Raw genomic sequence first — 20,606 nt, 5'->3', positions numbered from 1 at the left:
AATTTATTTTCATTTAAAGTGAAATTCTTGCTTTGTGCTGTGTATAAATTAGAAAATTTTCAGTAATTTGAATCACTTGCTTCAGTCTTGAATTAGCAGAATAATAATGTTTCAAAGCATATGACATCCATAAGGGCTAAGAAACAAGGGCCTAGTTATTTAAGATCATGTCTTTCAGCAAATGTAAACTTTGAGTCATTTAAAAATTTAGGTATTATTATAACACTACAAATAAAATCATAGTTTTTGATTATCTTAAGTTATAGGTTAAAAAATGAAACAGCATAAAATATTGCATTAAAATCAATGCAATGTTTCCTTTTTTATGTAAATTTAAAATACATTAGTGTGTGTGTATGAATAAGTTTCTTGAGTGTTCTAAAATACTATAGCATATCTTAGTTTTCAAATATTTCAAAATTTCTATATCTGCATTCTTCTAGGAACTGTTATATAAAATAAAGATTGTTTTTAAATTATGCATTAAAAAAAATTTATCTATTCTGATCATAGCAATTAGATTTCATGTTGTTCATTGATAAATACTTACAGAAATGCAGTTAACTTGTAAGTAGCTAAGACTTTACTATTTTATTTGGGAGTGGTCTTTTTAACAAGTTTCTTGATTTCATTTATTTCACTGCACATAACCATATACTTATTTTGTACATAGTTTTCTGTGTTTTTTTCTACAGTTTGCAGTAGATACTTTGATTTTTTTTTCTGCAATTATTTACATGTTACATGCACTTATATACACTATGTTTGTTTTTGGATATTGATTTATTGTGATATGTTGTTGGTTTTTGTAATATGAGTATATTAATTTAAAAAATAATCTTGGTTGCTTTATGCTTTCATTGCTTGGAAAACAGACAAATTTAATAAAATATCAATAAAAATAGCTAGAAGGCAATGTTTCTAATTGTCTTTCTAAATTCTAACAGTTTTGTTAATTATTAGTGAAATGTCTAAAAATATCATACATGTATGTAGAGGATGGATTGCATTCAGCAAACAGCAGTGCTATAATGCTTTAGTGAAGTGGCTAGCTAAACTAGTCTTACATGACATCACTCTGTCAGCAGTTTCTTGAAGTACTCTGCCATTGTTCAAGTAAATATTTACTCTGCTGCATTAAAGTGCTTTAGTACAACACACTTTTTTGTTCTGTCTGTTGTGCTTAAAAATCAGCAAGTGAAAATATAAATTAAAAATTTGACAAACACATTTGCATCAGAACCATAAGTGTGAAAGAACAAAAAAAAATTAAAAATACAGCAATATTACTGTGTATAAATGTTATGCTTCTGAATTCTGAATCACTATTACAACATTCTTGGTTAAGGAACCAAACATGTCTAGCTAACCTTAAAGCACTGAATTATAGCGGTATGCTAAAGTGCTGTGTACTTTTTGTTCTCTGAATTTTTCCATAATTTTCAAGCTGTATTGATAAATTAACTTATCAATATAACTTGAAAATTAAACTCATATTATCAATGTTCTGTGAGTGTTTCTGTGATTTTTGCATCAGACATCTGCCTGAGAGTGCAAATATATTATTGACCGTCCTATTAAGATATGATGCAGTCGAAAAAGTGCGGTTATAAACAAATTACCTCTGCCTTAGAATTGTTACAATGAATTTATATGACCACTCCCAAATAATTCTTATAACTTCCTGTTGTTACTTTATGAAGAAAGAAAAATATAAATGATATAAACTCTAATAGTGTAATCTACAGTATTTATTGAGAAAACTGTTTGTAGTAACTCTATTGAAATAAAAATTAACTGGCTTTAATAAAATTCCATGAAAAAGTAATTTATGGGAAGTTTACCTTGAATTTGCTTTCTTGCTTATTTTCTCTTTTAAGAACTCTCAGGAATATCATTTTTTCAAATTGAAATTGTTTGTCAAAATAAAGGAACTAAATTGTAGACTTTTGAAGAATTTGTAGTGACAATTGATGGAAAAATTTAATAAACTGACATATTTAAGAATCTTTCCAAATTTTCTAAAGTAAAACAGTGAAATATTAAAATTTTTCAAAGTAATGAGTGATTTTTGCATTGCCAGTTTTGATGCCGAAAGATTGTAATTTGATGTTAATTTTCATAAATTACTTTATTAATTTTTATATATATTCATTTTTCACAATTCAGTTTTTTTCCAAAATACTAGTGTGCTAAATTTTTTGTAAAACAATATTTTTAAGTTTATTAAGAGTTAATGTATCCAAATGCTTTCAGATCAAGGATCATTCTTGATTGATTTAAAGATTAAATTCAATGTTCAAAATAATAATACAAAAGAAATATACAAACTTTGGATTCAAATTGTAAACCAGTGATGTTTAAGTACAATATTTAGAAATTTATACACATTTTGCTCTTAATGTCATATTATATTATTATTAAACATTTCTCAAAATTTCATTAAAATCAATCATTCTGATTTTGAGAAATGGATTGAATACCAAAAAACTTTTTCCAATTAAATTCAATGTTCAAAATAATAATACAAAAGAAATATACAAACTTTGGATTCAAATTGTAAACCAGTGATGTTTAAGTACAATATTTAGAAACATGAGATAATTAAATGAAAATTCTAAATCAATCTTATCAAGATAAGTATTTAAAATGTTTTTTATTCTTTTCTTTTAATAAAAATAATGTAATTGATTAAATATATTCAGTCTATGACATAAAGGGAAGTTGTCTAAAGTGACTTCAATACAGCTGAATAAGCAAGCCAATGACATAACCTGTTTCAAATGAAATAGGCTTTCATTGGCTTGCTTATCCAGCTGTATTAAAGGTGCTTTACCTGGCAATGCACCCAAAGAAATCTTTTTAAAATTTTTATAGTTTGAGTAGCTTTAAATAGCAAAAGATTATTGTATTCTGATTGTTGAAGGGGAGTGAATACATTTGCTTCTGATTTAATTATATACTTGTACTTTATTATGCAATTAAATTTTTTTATGGCTGAATTATGAGTGCAACATGTTTGTCGTGATAGAAAAGTTACTAGTATGTAACATATTTTAATGGAAAGTAAAAGAATATTCTATACATATGCTGCTGACTTATTATCATTTGGTATTATATTATTACAAAACCATTTTCAAAGTTGGAAAAAAAAACTATATATATATGTCTAGATATGAAAATATTTTAATGTTGAATACAGATTGCTTTTATAAAAACCTATATTATAAAGCTATGTGATGTTTACAATAAATTTATTTACATATCAATGTTTTCTGTTTCTAAAAATAGCAAATATTTTTTATATACAGTATATATATTTATGGATTGTATTGAGCATTTATTTATACAAGATTTGTTTCTGGAATTTAATATTCTTATCAATGTGTAATGTCTTGGTAAAATAAATTTTTGATTTTGCAGCTGATTTGGCAGAAAACTTGATTATTAGTTTCTAGATAATAATCTTATTGATATAATCACATATTTTTATGGTAAACTGATCAGAAATATAGTTTTCATGATGATAGGATTTAAGAGAAATTAAAATTCATTGAATGTGACTTAGTTGTATATATGTATTTAACATCTATATCAACCAGCAATAAATATGTTTTGGTGTATGAAAGAATAACAAATTCATTCAAATTTAAGAGATTGTTCTTTATTTAAACTGTTTTAGAATGAATCTGTTGTGAATACTCAAGCATAACAAATTGAATATTTCTTTTAACAATAAGCGTTTAATTCCTTTTTAAAACATTTAATACAAATATACTTTGTTACACATACATAGAACATTACAATGAAAGGGTTATCATACACATGAAACAATTAATGTCTTATATATCTTCTAAAATGCATTTTGGCCCCTGGTGTTGATGGTCCTCATCAGTTATACAGTATGTAAAAGATGTTCACCTAAGGCAAATTATCCTCAAGAATTTATTTCAAGACTCTTATACAAAATGATAAAACTATTAACCATCAAAATGTTTAAAAAACCATACAATTAGCTTTACAATTGTGCTGTGAACATCTTAACAATATATTATGCAACATAGTGGATTATCTAAAAGGGGTGTTGTTTCACAGATGTTGCTGTCAAATAGTGAAGTAATGGAAGTAATAAAGCTGAGTCCCAACTACCTCTTCCAAATGATTATATACAGACTCAGTACTGTATTAATCATCCTATATTTTAGTCTAGTTGGCAATTTAATAATATAAAATCATTTTTTTAAGATTAATCTTTCCAAATTAATAGTTGTGTATTGAACTTTCAATACTTGCATGAACATGCATAAATACACATCAGTATCACCATTTTAGTTGCACCATGCACAAGTCTACAGTTAAGCCTTAAATTTTTAATCTAATTTATCTTATACAAAAAGTTATAATTAACATTTTCACTTATCATTCCTTATCATCATCATATCAAATTTGCTTGTACTGTAAACCCACAAACTGCACTGACCACTTATGGTTGGTTGGTTATGAGCTGGTAGGGCTTCAGCTACTAGGCTGTGCAGTGGTTGGATAGTTGAACTACTTATGGCAGGGGTCTTCAACCTTTTACACTTTTAGGAACCCTTCAAGCTCATGGTTTTCTTGAAGGAACCTCACGTTTAAGTAGCAGATAAAATAGTTTATCAAAGCTTTTTTCTACTCAAATTTGCAAAATTATTCTTATATCTTTATTTAATCTTAATACAAACATCTTAATAAAACAATGAATAGTGAGGTAGCGAATCAGGTTATTTATTTTCTAGAATACATTTTATGAATAATTAACAAAAGAACAATATTTTATATTATAACAAATCAATAAAAAGAAAATTCTTTTAATGACTTGACTGCGCTTGTTTTTTATCGCAAAGCATTTTTACATCAGGAATAATTGTTGAAATCTGCCACCTAATGTCATCTTCAGCATCCAATCTGTTTCTGTATTTTGTTTTTGTGGCAGCATACAAAAAGAGAGACTTTTTGCATATATAGGTTGATACAAATGACATTAAATGTTTTACAGCTCTTCTGACATTTTCGTCACTGCAAGAGCTCGTCGATGAAGACAACAATGAGTACTTCTCAAGTGACGATTTTTTGTTTCATTTGTGCAACTACACCATTCAATTTACCAAGCATTGCCTTGGCTCCATCGGTACATACTTGATGACATAAATCCCAAGATATATCTTGCTTTTCGAAATATGAATTTATCAAATTAAAAATTTCTTATGCAGTTGTTCTGATTGGGAGACTTTTGCAAATTAGCATATCTTCTTGAGTAGCCATTCCATGGATATGGATATATCTCACAATATTGAGCAAGATCGCTAATCCAGCTATATCTGTAGTTTTGTCAAGTTGAATAGTAAATCCATGTTCAGAAGCATGCAAATGTCTTATGTCTATTTTTGTGAAAATGAGCTCATATCTTTAATACGCCTTGAAACTATAATATCCAAAAGGGGGATACAATCAACTAATTTAGCATGTTCTTCCCCAATCATGGTAGTAACTAATCTTTTACATATGGCGTAATTAATTTTTCTGCGATCGTATAAGCTTCATCCTGTTGAGCAATACAATAACTGACACGATACGATACTTCCAAAGCATTATCATTATCGTTTTTAACAAAGTTCATGAAGGTTTTTTTTCTATTCTTCAACTCATTACATTTTCCTTTAAATTAAAATACTCAACATTTTTATTTTGTAAAATTGGATGATTTGTTTCCAAATGTCTTTTCAATCTTGCAGGATTTAAACTGCTATTGCGCATCACACGATAGCATTCAATGCATAACCTTTTTGGTTCATTTTTATCACCAATCCATGTAAAACCAAATTTTATGCATTCTTCGTTATACTTCCGCTTTTTACAAATGGGTAACTCCGAATTACCAGACAACATTTGGTACTAACATCTGGTTCATTTTCAATAGTAGTAGCGAAACTAGTTCCTGCATCTGTGGAATGAAGCTTTCCAGTTTTCAACCACATATCCATTATTGCTATGGTAGTCTAATTAAATAAAATATTATTTATTTACAATATCATAATAATCAATTATGATATAAAAACAAAATAAATACTTGTACATGATTGTATTTAACAGACAATGAAATTAACAGAACTAATATGTGACGTCATGCGTCTTGATTGGTGTATTTGAAGCACGTGACTTTTACCGAATTTCAAGATTTTATTTTTTTTTTAATCAACTGCCACTTTATATCCTATTAATATAATATTTAGATAAAAATTACAATCTAATATTTTAATAAGACAGTCCACTACCCCGTTCCTACATGAAAAATTCCTTGTGTAGATGATTTCGATTGGCTGAGCAAATAGTGATCACTTGTGGAACCCCTGTCGACATTCCAGGGAACCAGGTTGAAGACCCCTGACTTATGGTATTAACACCAAGGTAATTGCATCACCTATTGTCTATTCTCATACCATCATTGTCATATATCAAATTTTCTGTTTTTTTTTTTCTTTTATTATAGCAATATGCTCAAATAATTCTTTTTTGATTAATTTTGTACCTGTATTTAATTTAATGCAAAGTTGATTGATTGTCGAAAAATCACTATTATACTGTATAGTTTTAATATGTTCTTGTATATGAGTTTTTAGTTGATGTTTGGTTCCCCCTATGTAAATATTCAGATTTTTACAATTACAACCAAATTTATACACCACACCACTGTTCAATATACTCTTGTTTATATTTTCTTATCTTTATTATTAATCCAAGACACTATAGTATATTTGTGTTTAAGGAGACTAGCTATGACCCTTAAAGTAATCAGCACTAGCATAATTTTTTCAGGATTTCTTTTCCAATTCACCTCCTTGCATGGTATTTAATCACAACTCAAAAATAAACTTATGAGAACTGTTACAATTAGTCATGTGACATCAAAGAAAACAGACCAACATGCAGGTGATAGAAATTTTTCGTAAAAGTAGGAATTAAATTATGGCTGTCTCATTTACTAAGTGTTAAAAGTCAATTTTCACTGTTATTAGTTTTGCAAAATGGCCAGATTGTTCAAAACGTGATTATTTAAGCTTAGTTCACTCTGAGCGAATAGCAAAAGCAAATGTGAAAAGCGATTTTTATTCGCTTAGTGAAATTGACCTTACAACCAAAAGCAATTTGCGAATTTTAAGGAGCCAATTATTTGCAAGAGAAAACGTCATCTCGAAAAACAAAATGGCCGCTTCCGATATTCTGTCATTAACCAAGTTTGTTTATTTATTGAGAAAGAAAGATACGTCAAAAAGAAAATGATGCTGGGTGAGAGGAATTTTAAAAATCCGTAATTACAACATTTACTCTATTGTGTAGGAAGTTTCTGTAGCCATCTTGAAAACAATAACCACATGACAACTAGCAGGAATACGATTGGTGGCAAAAATTTTTCGTTAGCAAAAAAGCTCGACAGTTCCGAACTTCGAAGTGATTAGCAAAATGGTAAAATTTGCCAGAAACGCCATGTCTGATGTGTTATTTGCTTTCGCCAGCGAATCGCGCTCAGTGTGAACTAAGCTTTACAGTAGTAACCGATGAACTTAGACCAGGCCAGCTTAATTAACATGTCATCCAATAAATAGGTTAAAAAAAAAAAAAAAGCTTTGATTCATTGCATGAATGTTTTACATAATTTAAAACAAATATCTAGCAAAAATAAAGATTAATTACTGTATATCTTGAAAGTTTAACAAAATTGAGCCAGTCAAACTTGAGTCATAGACATCAAAAATCACCCATGTCAATGCATGTCATTGAACATAGACCAGCTGATAATTTGCATTTAAATAATGTTACTATTGCAGTATTTCTGAAACAACAGATTATTTTAGCCTCACTTTAGCCTGCAGTAATCATATGAATGATATAAGATGCTTTTTTTTAGTTTTATTTATGAACCTTTGCATTCTGTCTACAATGACCAGCAGAAAAGCTGTTTCAGATTTAAGGAATGCTATCATTGCTAAACAAAGTTTGGCATGTCTGAAGTGCTATTAGAAGAGCTAATGCTAAGCAAGACAACAGTGTACCAGATTATTGTTTGTTACACTAACTACAGCCATGTTATACCTAACAAAGCTTCTGGACATCAGCAAAAAACTTTAAAAGTTGATGATAGGAGTTTTAAAATAATTGTAAAAAACAACCTCCGTGCCACAGATATTGAGTGTAACTATAATATGGAATGATACATTCTTTCCAGTTGTATCTGTTTCGACAACATGCAGGAGACTGCAAGAAATGCATTTCCAGTTCTATGCAGCACGTGAAAAACCTTTGCTAACAGCACATCGAAAGAAATGGATACAGTGATCCAAAGAACATCTTTTCTGATCTCAACAAAAGTGGCAGGAAATTCTGTGGTCTGATAAATCAAACTTTGAATTATCAGCAACACAAAAGCAAGCATGTCATTCGATCTGCCAGGCAAAATAATGAGCCGTCATTGTTATACCATTAGTGAAGTTTCCTGCCAGCTTCATGGTTTGGGGATGTATGAGCACCCGTGTTTGTGGTCAGTTGACATTTGTTGATAGAACACTTACTTCAGAGCAATACATTAACATTCTATAACAGTATTTACAACAGTATGTTCATAGCAAAGCTATACCCAAACAGAACCTGCATTTTCCAGCAGGATGGGGCCACATGTCATACAAGCAGAAAAACAAAACAGTGGCTTGCAGAAAAGAACATAGAAGTTCTTCCTTGGCCACCCAACAGCTCAGATCTTTCATCAATTGAGAATGTACGGAAAATTATGAATAGATATCTGTGAAAAACACACTTTCAGACAGTTGAAGGACTAAAAGCTTCCGTCTGAACTGTCAGGAATTCCGTAACGACAGATGAATGTGAACACCTAGTTAACAGCATGCTGAAACATATGGATGGTGTTTTGGCCACAAAGGTGACGCAACAAAATATTAAACATGCAGTGGTCTACGTTCATTGATGGGGGTGATACAGTGATCTATGTTTTTTGATGCCTGTGACTCAAGTTTGACTGGCTCAATCTTGTTAAACCTGCACGATATCAAATTGATATTTAGCAAAAATAAAGATAATTTAGAACAAATACACAGTAATACCTCGACTTACATGAACCCAGAGTTATGCGATTTTCAAATCTCATCGATTTGTCTTTTGTTTGAGCACCATGCAACTCTTGATTACTCACTCCCCTCACACTATTGTTCAGCTTACATGTTCGGAGGTGTCACGCGGAATCAACGCATAGCTACAATTTATTTTGTGTTATATATTTGTGTTTGTTATATCTACGGAGACTTGAGAGACTATGTGGTGATTTCTTGTAACCATGAACGAATCAAAAGACAAGATAAGATTAACGAGAACATTTATTAGCTTGCTTACATCTGACTTGGATTTTACACAAATTGCAAAATTATACCCCGACTTACGCAGTTATTGATCGGTCCTAACTATCACTATCAAGTTTGGGGTATTACTGTACAGTAATTAATGTAAAACATTCATGCAATGAATCAAAGCTACTTTTTTAAACCTATTTATTGGATGACATGTTAACTGCAGCCTGGTCTAAGTTCAGTGGTGACTACTGTATTATATTTATTTTGGTCAGAATAATAACTGACCATTAAACATTACATTTTTAGTTTTCTCAAAATACACAGTATTTTATTTTTTTTATAAACAGTCCTTTAAATTTTGTTAAGAAATTATAAGATGTAATGTTTGATATCCATATTTTGAATACCTGAAGCTACATTATTGTGAGGGGCTAGCCGGAGATACGGAGTACAGTAGAGCCTCGATTATCCGACTCAATTGGGGACTGGGGTCGGTCGGATAACCGAAAAGTATGAAAAAATCCATTATTAGTGTAGTATATTATTATATCCCATGTAATTAGTATATTGCTATTAACCTACTTTGCGTTGAATTTTCATCGATGTTAAGCCTAACAAAAATGTTTTAAAATAATAATCGTGGCTATTGTATCGTTAAAAATTAGAAAATTAAGCCTCATTTAAATACTGGCTCCCTTTCATGGTCGAATGAGTATTGCCAGCTAAAACATGTAAAAATAATATTAAAGTAGCCAAGACATAGCCAAATATTTTAGCACCACATCACTAGCGGACATTTGAATTTGCCGACTAGAATGCGGTCGGTTAACCGAGGTGACGGTTAATCGGGGGTCGGATAATCGAGGCTCTACTGTAGTTAAGACTCTTGTATTACTTACTTGGCAGCTATTCCTTGAGAATAGCCCTCTGTCTTACAAGGATGGTTTTTCTGTCCGAAGAAATCGAGGGTGGAGGGCTTTAACTAATAAGTTCGTTTACAATTTGAATGTTAATTTAAAGCAGAATTAGATGATCGCATAATCACCCTTTTCCTTCCATCAGGATTCCCGACACTAGTTAGATTTATTGTACGCGGATTAATACGCGTATTGAATCATGGAAGAGATGAAATATATTTGATCCAGATATTTAAGAGAGATTCTTTTTAACAAAATAAAACCAAATATTTAATGAAACAAAATCATACAACTTTGAATATTCGAATAAAGCTAGTTTCGAAAGAGAGAGCTCACAATTTCTGTTAAAAAATCATACTACCTCATATCATGCGTCTTTTGTCTTCTTGCATCTTTGGTTCTGGAGGAATGTCTTTATCAATTCTTCATTAACATTTTCTTCAATGTAATTACCGACTTAGTAATTCTTTTAGGAGACTTCAGGATTCGGTTTTTGGGCGTTGGCCTTCAGATGGTATGGAATACGTCTGTCCTCTTTTGGGTCTTCTGCCATACTCCTCAAATGATGCTAAATTCTTCCTCTTTCTCACAAATTTTCACCAATCATCAATTTGTATTTTTCCACGTGAACAGGAAAAAGGGGTTTTACTGAGGGGTTGACAGTTCCCAGGGTAATTAAGATTTTTATGAGATAAGGGAAAACAAAAGGGTGTTTCAACTTCCATTGAAGGAAGTTACTTTTACCAGTTTCCTTTGGTTTAGAAAATATAATTTTCCCACCAAAATCAACGAATTTTTTCGTCTAAAATTTTACTTTTTCCAATTAAATTTTTAATTAATCACAGGAGTGGTTCACATCTCACACTATGAAAAGTATTAGTTATCTTTTTATTTGGCAATTAATATTTAATGCTATTTTAACCAAAAGCTTTTTCCCCCCATTATCAGGTTTATTTGGATTATCTGTAGTACTTCTCATCTTTCAGAATCCACTTTGATATGAGCAGGTAATTGTTTTTCTCTATACAATTTTTAATTAAGGCCCATCTGCATAAGTGTAATAACTTCTTAACACTTGCACTGCCACCACTAAAGTGGCACATTTTTTGTGAAACTTTTTAAAATTTTATTTTTGTTTCAAGCAATCTTTACAAATTATATGAAATTGAGTCACTGGCATCTATCAGAGGACAAAATAAAGACCATTATATGTACTGATTGCTTGGCTTCTAAGATGTTTCTGATACTACCTGTAAGTAATAAACTGCACAGAAGTTTTTGGTGTCAATTATCTGAAAATAACATGGAAGTTTTTATGGTTACAACTGAAAAATTTGAATCAATAATATTCTGATTTTGATTGAGTACAGATCAAAACTGCTGCTTAATCATTAGAATATATATGATGTTCTTTAAATTCTTAATTAAATCATGGAATATCTTTAAATTAGTAGTGTGTCATGCTATTTAAGAAAATTTTAATTAGGCCAATGTCATATTGAATTCTTACAAATAAAATGAGTTAAGTCATTTTTTTCCTAAATAATTTTATTGGACCCTTTTATCAAATACAAGAGTATAGTCTTCAATCAAAAAGACCTAAAAATTAAATAAATATAAAAATTACTACTAGTTATTTTCACTGAAAAAATACTTATTTAATAAATCAAACATGCTATAATGTCTTACCAAAACCCATGTCATCGTCACTTTCAGCATCAGAAGGTTCTTCTTTCTTAGGTTCTAAAAATTTAATAATTGAATATCAATATTATTTTAAAATAAAGGTTAAGTGTTATTTTATTGTTATCAAATAAAGAAAATTTTAAACTCTTCTCAAACTGCACTTACTAAAAAATAGTACTAACCTTTAACCTACTAACTATTTTATTAACGTAATCTAACATTTTCAATCAAATTAATTGACCTTTGTCAGGAACGAAGAAACAATTTCTTTGATTTATGATGAATGAAACCAATCATAGAACGTTTTAACTTTAAATGCTTTCTCATTAGTAGAAGCCAGTTATATCATCTATTTCTTTATTATTATTAATTTGATTGAAAACATTAGATTACATTAATAAAATAGACTGCATGTTAAAGGTTAGTAAAGGGAAGGAAAATTTTAAATTTGCTTCATACAATTTATCTGAGTTTTTTTGCATCTAATGTAAGACAATTTTTTAAAATTTGCAATTAAAAATGTATTACCTTCCTTTTCTTCAGCACTAGCAGCAGTAGGTGCACCAGGAGCAGCAGAGGATGCTGCAGGGGCACTTCCTGCTGCCCCAACATTAGTAATCAATTGTTTTACATTTATTCCGTCCAATGCTCTTGCAAATAAGCCTACATGAAAAATTATTTTAATTGTAGAAGTATGATAAAAGTTTACTGAAAGTAAAATTTCAAAAATTTTTTTGTTTACAACTAACAATAACAGTTAAATTAACTTCTAAAAATGAATAATCTCTGTTTAATCTTATTTAACAATTCAAAAACTATAATGAAATGTTTTCATAGTTTATTGGATTGAATCACAATAAACTTAAATTATTAAAAATGATCAGAAGGATAAAATTTGTAAATGTTTTGGACACCTTGAATCTTTTTAAAATGACTTACTTAATCTTTCATTATTTGCATTTTACAGAAAATCTTTGTTCACTCAGGTAGAATATCCTAGAAATATTACTTAATTTAATAGGAAGATAAATGAAATCAGCAGATGAACTGAAAAATAACAGCAGTAATGGAATACCTATAATAAACCCCATGTAGGATATACTGAATGATGGAATTTCTTTGACTACAGAAAAACTTACTACTATATTACTTCAAAAACTAATAAGGAATCACTGTAGACTTCATGTCAGACATCATAGAAATGGAAATTGACACTATCAGAGAGCTGTTGTAATCTGAGCACTAGTAAAAATAGGATAACATTAACCTATTTTCACTTTATCAATTATTATTTTTATGAAAATTTACCATTTAGAAAGTGAATATTACTACTGCAAAATAATATCTAATAATCATTACTATTAACATGTGATTTATCAATTTGTTGCTTTTAATTATTAACTATGATGGTCGTCATAAAACTAAAATACAAAGTATAAACTTTCCCCCTGCATAACCAATAATTTTCTCCATAATAATTTTCTCCATGTCTGACATGAATTTCTATTATTTATACTACACAAATGAAAGAACAGAATATTTTATATCATCAGTATGAGTATGAAAAACAACTTTCATATTCCAAAATAATTGTTTTCTGGTTCATTATATTTCAAAGCAAACAACTATAAATATATGCATGAAGTGCTAAGAATTAATACTTTCTCTTTAAGACAATGTTTTATATTGATATACTGTATGAAATGAATCTTTTTAAAATAAGTAAATAAAATCTTTTTTGAAAAACAATATAAATTAATGTTACATTTGTAAAGTCCTGTTAATAATTCATTTGTCATAAAGTAATACTTGGTACATATTATCTACATTGTAGTTGTTTCAAATGAAATTCATGAGAGATAGTTAAGCTCATTGTGAAAAAACTGGCAGCTTGAAATTTATAAAGTCACTCAAGTATACATACTGAAAGTTAAATAACTTTCAGTTAGTATACTTGAGCAATCAAAATGATGATTTCAGATACCATGTGTATTTTATATGAGAGCTGAGGTTGTGTAGTTGCATGTCTATGATCAAAATATCCAGTGAATATGAGTAACAATAACATTATTCTTGTTCATCTTTAAAACCTGACCTAAGACATACTATTCTTCAGTTTGGGAAAAAAATGAATGTATATATTAGCCTACCTTCACGATTTAACCTTTTCTTTAAATATTTATCAGAAATAAATTCAAACAAATATATTAAAAATAACTACAAAATAGTTAATTCATAAAATAGTTATTTTTTCAATACCTGGCCAATATGATTCAACATCAACATTAGCTGCTTTCAGCAAAGTGCAAATCTTCTCAGCCTGTTTAAAACAAAAAATATTTATATATTTCATAATAAAAACATTTTCACATCTTTGAAATAAAAATATTAAGAAAATGATTAATAAATTACTATTTGTTCTTATCAAATAAAAATTCTGTAGGATATTTGGAAAGTAACTTCTGTTTGATCATTAAAAAACATCGGTAAAGTGAAAGAAAGATTATTATATACATCTTAAAAATATGATAAAAAATAGTGAAACTAAATTTAAACACTTGGAACACAAAAACTTGTAATATGCTATGGCATTGTCATAGAATTCTGCCACATCTGGTTGTTTGGTTGCAACTCCTCCCCATTGTTGTCAAAGCAGTGATGCTAGCCTGCAGAAAATCACTAGAAGTTCTAAAATTGTGACTCTACAATTCCAATGTTTTCATCAGTCTTCTGTACATCAGGTACCACAGATGGCCGGTTGCTTCTCTGCTCATCATGAAAATCTCTCTCTCCATTTATGAGCATAATGCTCAACCATCTCACTCCATCCCACTCATTATGTTCACGCCATAAACTTTGCACTGATAATGATGGATTCCAACTTTACAGTTTTTGACTAACAGACACCTATCATTGAGTATACCCCACGGCTGGCAGAATTCTGAATGACAGCACAAATTTTCAACAGCAGTTGTGGCAGACAATGGAAAGCATGGCCTGCACTCTGTCACAGCTGGATGTATACTGACTCAAAGCACAAAGTTTGGCAACAGTGTAGAGTATCTTCACTACTTTTGTAAATGAAGACCAATACCTTAAACCAGCAAAAATTAACTCAAAATACAAAGACAAAAATAGTAACATTATAACAGATTTCACTTTCACCAGCAGCACATGGAAAGAAGTCAATATTTCTACTAACAATAACAACAGTTAAATTAACTTCTAAAAATGAATAATCTCTGTTTAATCTTATTTAACAATTCAAAAACTATAATGAAATGTTTTCATAGTTTATTGGATTGAATCACAATAAACTTAAATTATTAAAAATGATCAGAAGGATAAAATTTGTAAATGTTTTGGACACCTTGAATCTTTTTAAAATGACTTACTTAATCTTTCATTATTTGCATTTTACAGAAAATCTTTGTTCACTCAGGTAGAATATCCTAGAAATATTACTTAATTTAATAGGAAGATAAATGAAATCAGCAGATGAACTGAAAAATAACAGCAGTAATGGAATACCTATAATAAACCCCATGTAGGATATACTGAATGATGGAATTTCTTTGACTACAGAAAAACTTACTACTATATTACTTCAAAAACTAATAAGGAATCACTGTAGACTTCATGTCAGACATCATAGAAATGGAAATTGACACTATCAGAGAGCTGTTGTAATCTGAGCACTAGTAAAAATAGGATAACATTAACCTATTTTCACTTTATCAATTATTATTTTTATGAAAATTTACCATTTAGAAAGTGAATATTACTACTGCAAAATAATATCTAATAATCATTACTATTAACATGTGATTTATCAATTTGTTGCTTTTAATTATTAACTATGATGGTCGTCATAAAACTAAAATACAAAGTATAAACTTTCCCCCTGCATAACCAATAATTTTCTCCATAATAATTTTCTCCATGTCTGACATGAATTTCTATTATTTATACTAAACAAATGAAAGAACAGAATATTTTATATCATCAGTATGAGTATGAAAAACAACTTTCATATTCCAAAATAATTGTTTTCTGGTTCATTATATTTCAAAGCAAACAACTATAAATATATGCATGAAGTGCTAAGAATTAATACTTTCTCTTTAAGACAATGTTTTATATTGATATACTGTATGAAATGAATCTTTTTAAAATAAGTAAATAAAATCTTTTTTGAAAAACAATATAAATTAATGTTACATTTGTAAAGTCCTGTTAATAATTCATTTGTCATAAAGTAATACTTGGTACATATTATCTACATTGTAGTTGTTTCAAATGAAATTCATGAGAGATAGTTAAGCTCATTGTGAAAAAACTGGCAGCTTGAAATTTATAAAGTCACTCAAGTATACATACTGAAAGTTAAATAACTTTCAGTTAGTATACTTGAGCAATCAAAATGATGATTTCAGATACCATGTGTATTTTATATGAGAGCTGAGGTTGTGTAGTTGCATGTCTATGATCAAAATATCCAGTGAATATGAGTAACAATAACATTATTCTTGTTCATCTTTAAAACCTGACCTAAGACATACTATTCTTCAGTTTGGGAAAAAAATGAATGTATATATTAGCCTACCTTCACGATTTAACCTTTTCTTTAAATATTTATCAGAAATAAATTCAAACAAATATATTAAAAATAACTACAAAATAGTTAATTCATAAAATAGTTATTTTTTCAATACCTGGCCAATATGATTCAACATCAACATTAGCTGCTTTCAGCAAAGTGCAAATCTTCTCAGCCTGTTTAAAACAAAAAATATTTATATATTTCATAATAAAAACATTTTCACATCTTTGAAATAAAAATATTAAGAAAATGATTAATAAATTACTATTTGTTCTTATCAAATAAAAATTCTGTAGGATATTTGGAAAGTAACTTCTGTTTGATCATTAAAAAACATCGGTAAAGTGAAAGAAAGATTATTATATACATCTTAAAAATATGATAAAAAATAGTGAAACTAAATTTAAACACTTGGAACACAAAAACTTGTAATATGCTATGGCATTGTCATAGAATTCTGCCACATCTGGTTGTTTGGTTGCAACTCCTCCCCATTGTTGTCAAAGCAGTGATGCTAGCCTGCAGAAAATCACTAGAAGTTCTAAAATTGTGACTCTACAATTCCAATGTTTTCATCAGTCTTCTGTACATCAGGTACCACAGATGGCCGGTTGCTTCTCTGCTCATCATGAAAATCTCTCTCTCCATTTATGAGCATAATGCTCAACCATCTCACTCCATCCCACTCATTATGTTCACGCCATAAACTTTGCACTGATAATGATGGATTCCAACTTTACAGTTTTTGACTAACAGACACCTATCATTGAGTATACCCCACGGCTGGCAGAATTCTGAATGACAGCACAAATTTTCAACAGCAGTTGTGGCAGACAATGGAAAGCATGGCCTGCACTCTGTCACAGCTGGATGTATACTGACTCAAAGCACAAAGTTTGGCAACAGTGTAGAGTATCTTCACTACTTTTGTAAATGAAGACCAATACCTTAAACCAGCAAAAATTAACTCAAAATACAAAGACAAAAATAGTAACATTATAACAGATTTCACTTTCACCAGCAGCACATGGAAACAGAAGTTACTTTCTAGATAGTCCTTGTACTTCTATATAATAATTCAACACTTATCTATTTATATAAAAGAATACTGTAATTAAATTATCTAAATTTGCAAATATGCATATACATAATAAAAAGCTTAAATGCTTATAATCCTAAATAAATTATTTAAAAATTCAGATTATAATTTATTTGGTGATACTGTAGAATGTTATGGTTTTATCAGAACATACCTAATTCAATGTTTATCAAACTATGGTCCACTGACTAAGCAGTCACAAAAGGAAATATGACATCACTACCTCTAGCATGTGATGCCTCCAAAGTCCTGTACAAGGCAAAAGAATTGAGTTCTTCTGCAACAACAAGTTGACAGGAAACATTGGAAATGTCACGTGGCTAAGGAAAGTGACATCTCAGTTGTCACATGACTGAATGACAAGTTTAGTATTCATTCACCATCCAATATGATACTCCATAACAGAAACAAGCTTAAGCAACAGCAGCCTGAATGGTGCAATCAGTAAGTAGTCCAATGATATTTTTATTTGCACTGTTTTTTACTTTCCCGGCTCTGTTATACTTAAGAGGAAAAATATGACAATCAGTCAAAAAATGACCCTCCCTCAGATTTTTCATTATGGACTTGGTACCTTGAAATGTTGAGAAATGCACAAAAATTTGGGTTTTTACTGTGGGGGGCATGATTTTGTTCATCCTGCTTGAAGCTTAACTCCTATGCTTTTGTTGAAATTTTCTGAAATTTTGCAAGGAGATTTGTTTATTAGGAGGATCGATGCTATTAAATTTTGGTAATTAAGGGACAAAGGGGCAGGGAGATAAAGGGGTCGTGTGTATCCCAAGTAGGGCTGACTTTATTCATTATTAGCATTTACAATTTTTTATAAAACGGGTTTTATAAAAATTCTAAATGCCAAGCTTTTTGCCATTCTATAATAGTTAAAAATATAAAAAGTTTTTAATAATATCCCAACAGATGGTGCCACACATGTAGTTTTAAATGGTGGTGGGAAAGTTAAGCGACTCATTGCTGGATTTTTTTATATGGGTCAGCACTAAATTTTGCTTTTTGCAAATGGCAATCATATGTCTTTAAAAATAAATTGAGAGAAAAAGCAATACTATACTGCTTTTATAATATTACTCCAATAAAGTAAAAAAATGCCGGTTATTCATAAATGATAACCAAAAATTATTCGAACAACCAGAATTTTTATTTTATACTTTTGTGTTTTAGGTTATATACAGGATATTTATTGAATATGATTTCGTTTCCAGTTCTTCGAGAACTCTCTCCAGTCTCTAGTAAGTTCTAACAGAAATCGTATAAAACGCGGTTTCGTGATTTAGTTCTGAAAATTTTCACTTTTAAATTTTACCCCATTTTTGAAGGTCTCAAACACACAGTCATTTTGAGGGGCCTTTATCTCGCGAAGAGTCGCCCGTACGGGCATGGTTCCTTTGACTTTTTTGTTCCTATCGATATGCTCTACAGCTCTGTTAAAGTCCCAATCGCGTTATTCGGTCCTAGATTTCAACCAAAAGGCGAGTAAAATCACAGTAATTGATTGCAAAAATAAAAATAGCACGTGACCCGTGAATCAATGAACAATCGCAACCGACTTAAATTTCAAAGTTTAGAAACGATAAACTTCTTACTGACGTCCAATAACTAATAAAACAACACAGCATCATATTTTTCAAAGAATCGATCGAAACTCGAATCGAATACATTGTTTCAATTTGTAGTCCTAGTCCACGTGGATCAGTTAGGCTTAATCAAATGCATGTTACTTACAGTAATTGTAATATCATCATCTTGGAGAATCAACGAACTGTAGATGCAGGCTAATTCGTCGTTGGAACTCATGGTGTTAAGTTCTTGTGATAAATTATATCGGTACTTTGATAAAATAATTAAGTGCACGTCGCCAACCGGCCTAAGCTCTTCCGAGAACTATGCACTTTCAGGAGTGAATGAACAGAAAATGGCAGACTTCGTGTTGCCAGATCAAAATACAGTGAATCTAACAGAAAAATAGCCCAAAAATCGCCATTTCAATTAGAAGAAATATTTTAATAATCAAATTATTATAATAGATTTGATGATAAATAATTTTATTACTGAAAAATTTTAATAGATTATTATGAAAGAAATACCAAATGTCTTCGAAATTGCAAAAGTATCTCTTAACATATGAGGTTGCTTGGATTAAATATAACAAACTTCTATAATATTGAAATTACATTGTAAACAGAAGACAATTTGCACATTAAACACATTCTGGATCCCAGTAGTGAGAAAGAAGAAAATGAAACTATAAATCATTTTCTTCTTTTTTTTAATCTTACTTTTCCGGCTGTTATATATGAGGGAAAGTATGGCGACTGGTCAAAAAATGATCCCTTAAGATTTTACAGTTTTGGACTTCAGGACACCTTGAAACATCGAGAAACGCGAAAAAGTTCGGGTTTTCTGTATGTGTGAAAGTGGGAGGTACAGTTTTGCTCGCCCTGTTTGAAGCTTAATAACTTCTGTGCTTTTTATCAAAAATATTGCATGGAGGTTTGTTTATTAGGGGATAGATGATTAAAGTCTTTTAGATTTTGGTGATTAGAGGTCTAGCGGTGGGAAGATAAATGCTAATAACGAGTAAAATCGTCATTGAGTCCGACCCTACTGGAGATACACATGACGCCCTTAACAATTTTTTTATAAAACCGATCCCTACCCTCAAAATTAATCTGTTTGCCATTTTATAATACAGTAGTTAAATATATAAAAATTTTAAAAATATGATAACAGATGGTGACACTAAATGTTCCCAGGAAAGTTAAACAACTCGTAGCTGGATTTTTTTTTCTTTTGCTTTTCGATTCCTCTCCAAAATTACGTTTAATTTGCCGATTCCTTTCTATATCGATACAAAGCAAGAACAAATACAATACAATGCAAATTACAAATAC

At 29.9% G+C, this 20,606-nt stretch overlaps 1 protein-coding gene across 2 annotated transcripts; it reads right to left on the bottom strand.

The window, feature by feature from the left end:
• Window positions 1-11,836: 11,836 nt before the first annotated feature.
• On the bottom strand, window positions 11,837-19,645 carry LOC111639814 (60S acidic ribosomal protein P1-like). Of its 2 annotated transcripts, XM_023385766.1 has the most exons (5): window positions 19,438-19,645; window positions 16,711-16,771; window positions 12,524-12,658; window positions 11,999-12,052; window positions 11,837-11,908 (listed from the first exon to the last, which is right to left on the bottom strand). In XM_023385766.1, exons 1-5 carry the CDS (start codon window positions 19,507-19,509, stop codon window positions 11,895-11,897), a joined length of 336 nt encoding a protein of 111 aa, XP_023241534.1. In that variant the 5' UTR covers window positions 19,510-19,645; the 3' UTR covers window positions 11,837-11,894. The 2 variants fall into 2 exon arrangements, with proteins under 2 accessions (XP_023241534.1, XP_023241535.1); XM_023385767.1 differs by lacking the exons at window positions 16,711-16,771; window positions 19,438-19,645 and adding an exon at window positions 14,255-14,400.
• Between the last annotated feature and the right edge of the window lie 961 nt (window positions 19,646-20,606).

The sequence above is a fragment of the Centruroides sculpturatus genome, unplaced genomic scaffold (genome assembly GCF_000671375.1).
Source record: "Centruroides sculpturatus isolate CEXI.00-Female unplaced genomic scaffold, Cexi_2.0 scaffold1096, whole genome shotgun sequence".
NCBI classification, from domain to species: domain Eukaryota; kingdom Metazoa; phylum Arthropoda; class Arachnida; order Scorpiones; family Buthidae; genus Centruroides; species Centruroides sculpturatus.
This window is presented reverse-complemented; position numbering and strand designations above follow the sequence as displayed.

Bases quoted from the DNA above. Each gene is read 5' to 3' on its own strand.
- LOC111639814 (XM_023385766.1), bottom strand. From the start codon at position 19,509: ATGAGTTCCAACGACGAATTAGCCTGCATCTACAGTTCGTTGATTCTC. The intron at 16,772-19,437 runs GTAAGTAACATG...TGTTTTAAACAG, and splicing joins ATGATGATATTACAATTACT to GCTGAGAAGATTTGCACTTT. The intron at 12,659-16,710 runs GTATTGAAAAAA...TTTTTCATGTAG, and splicing joins TGTTGAATCATATTGGCCAG to GCTTATTTGCAAGAGCATTG.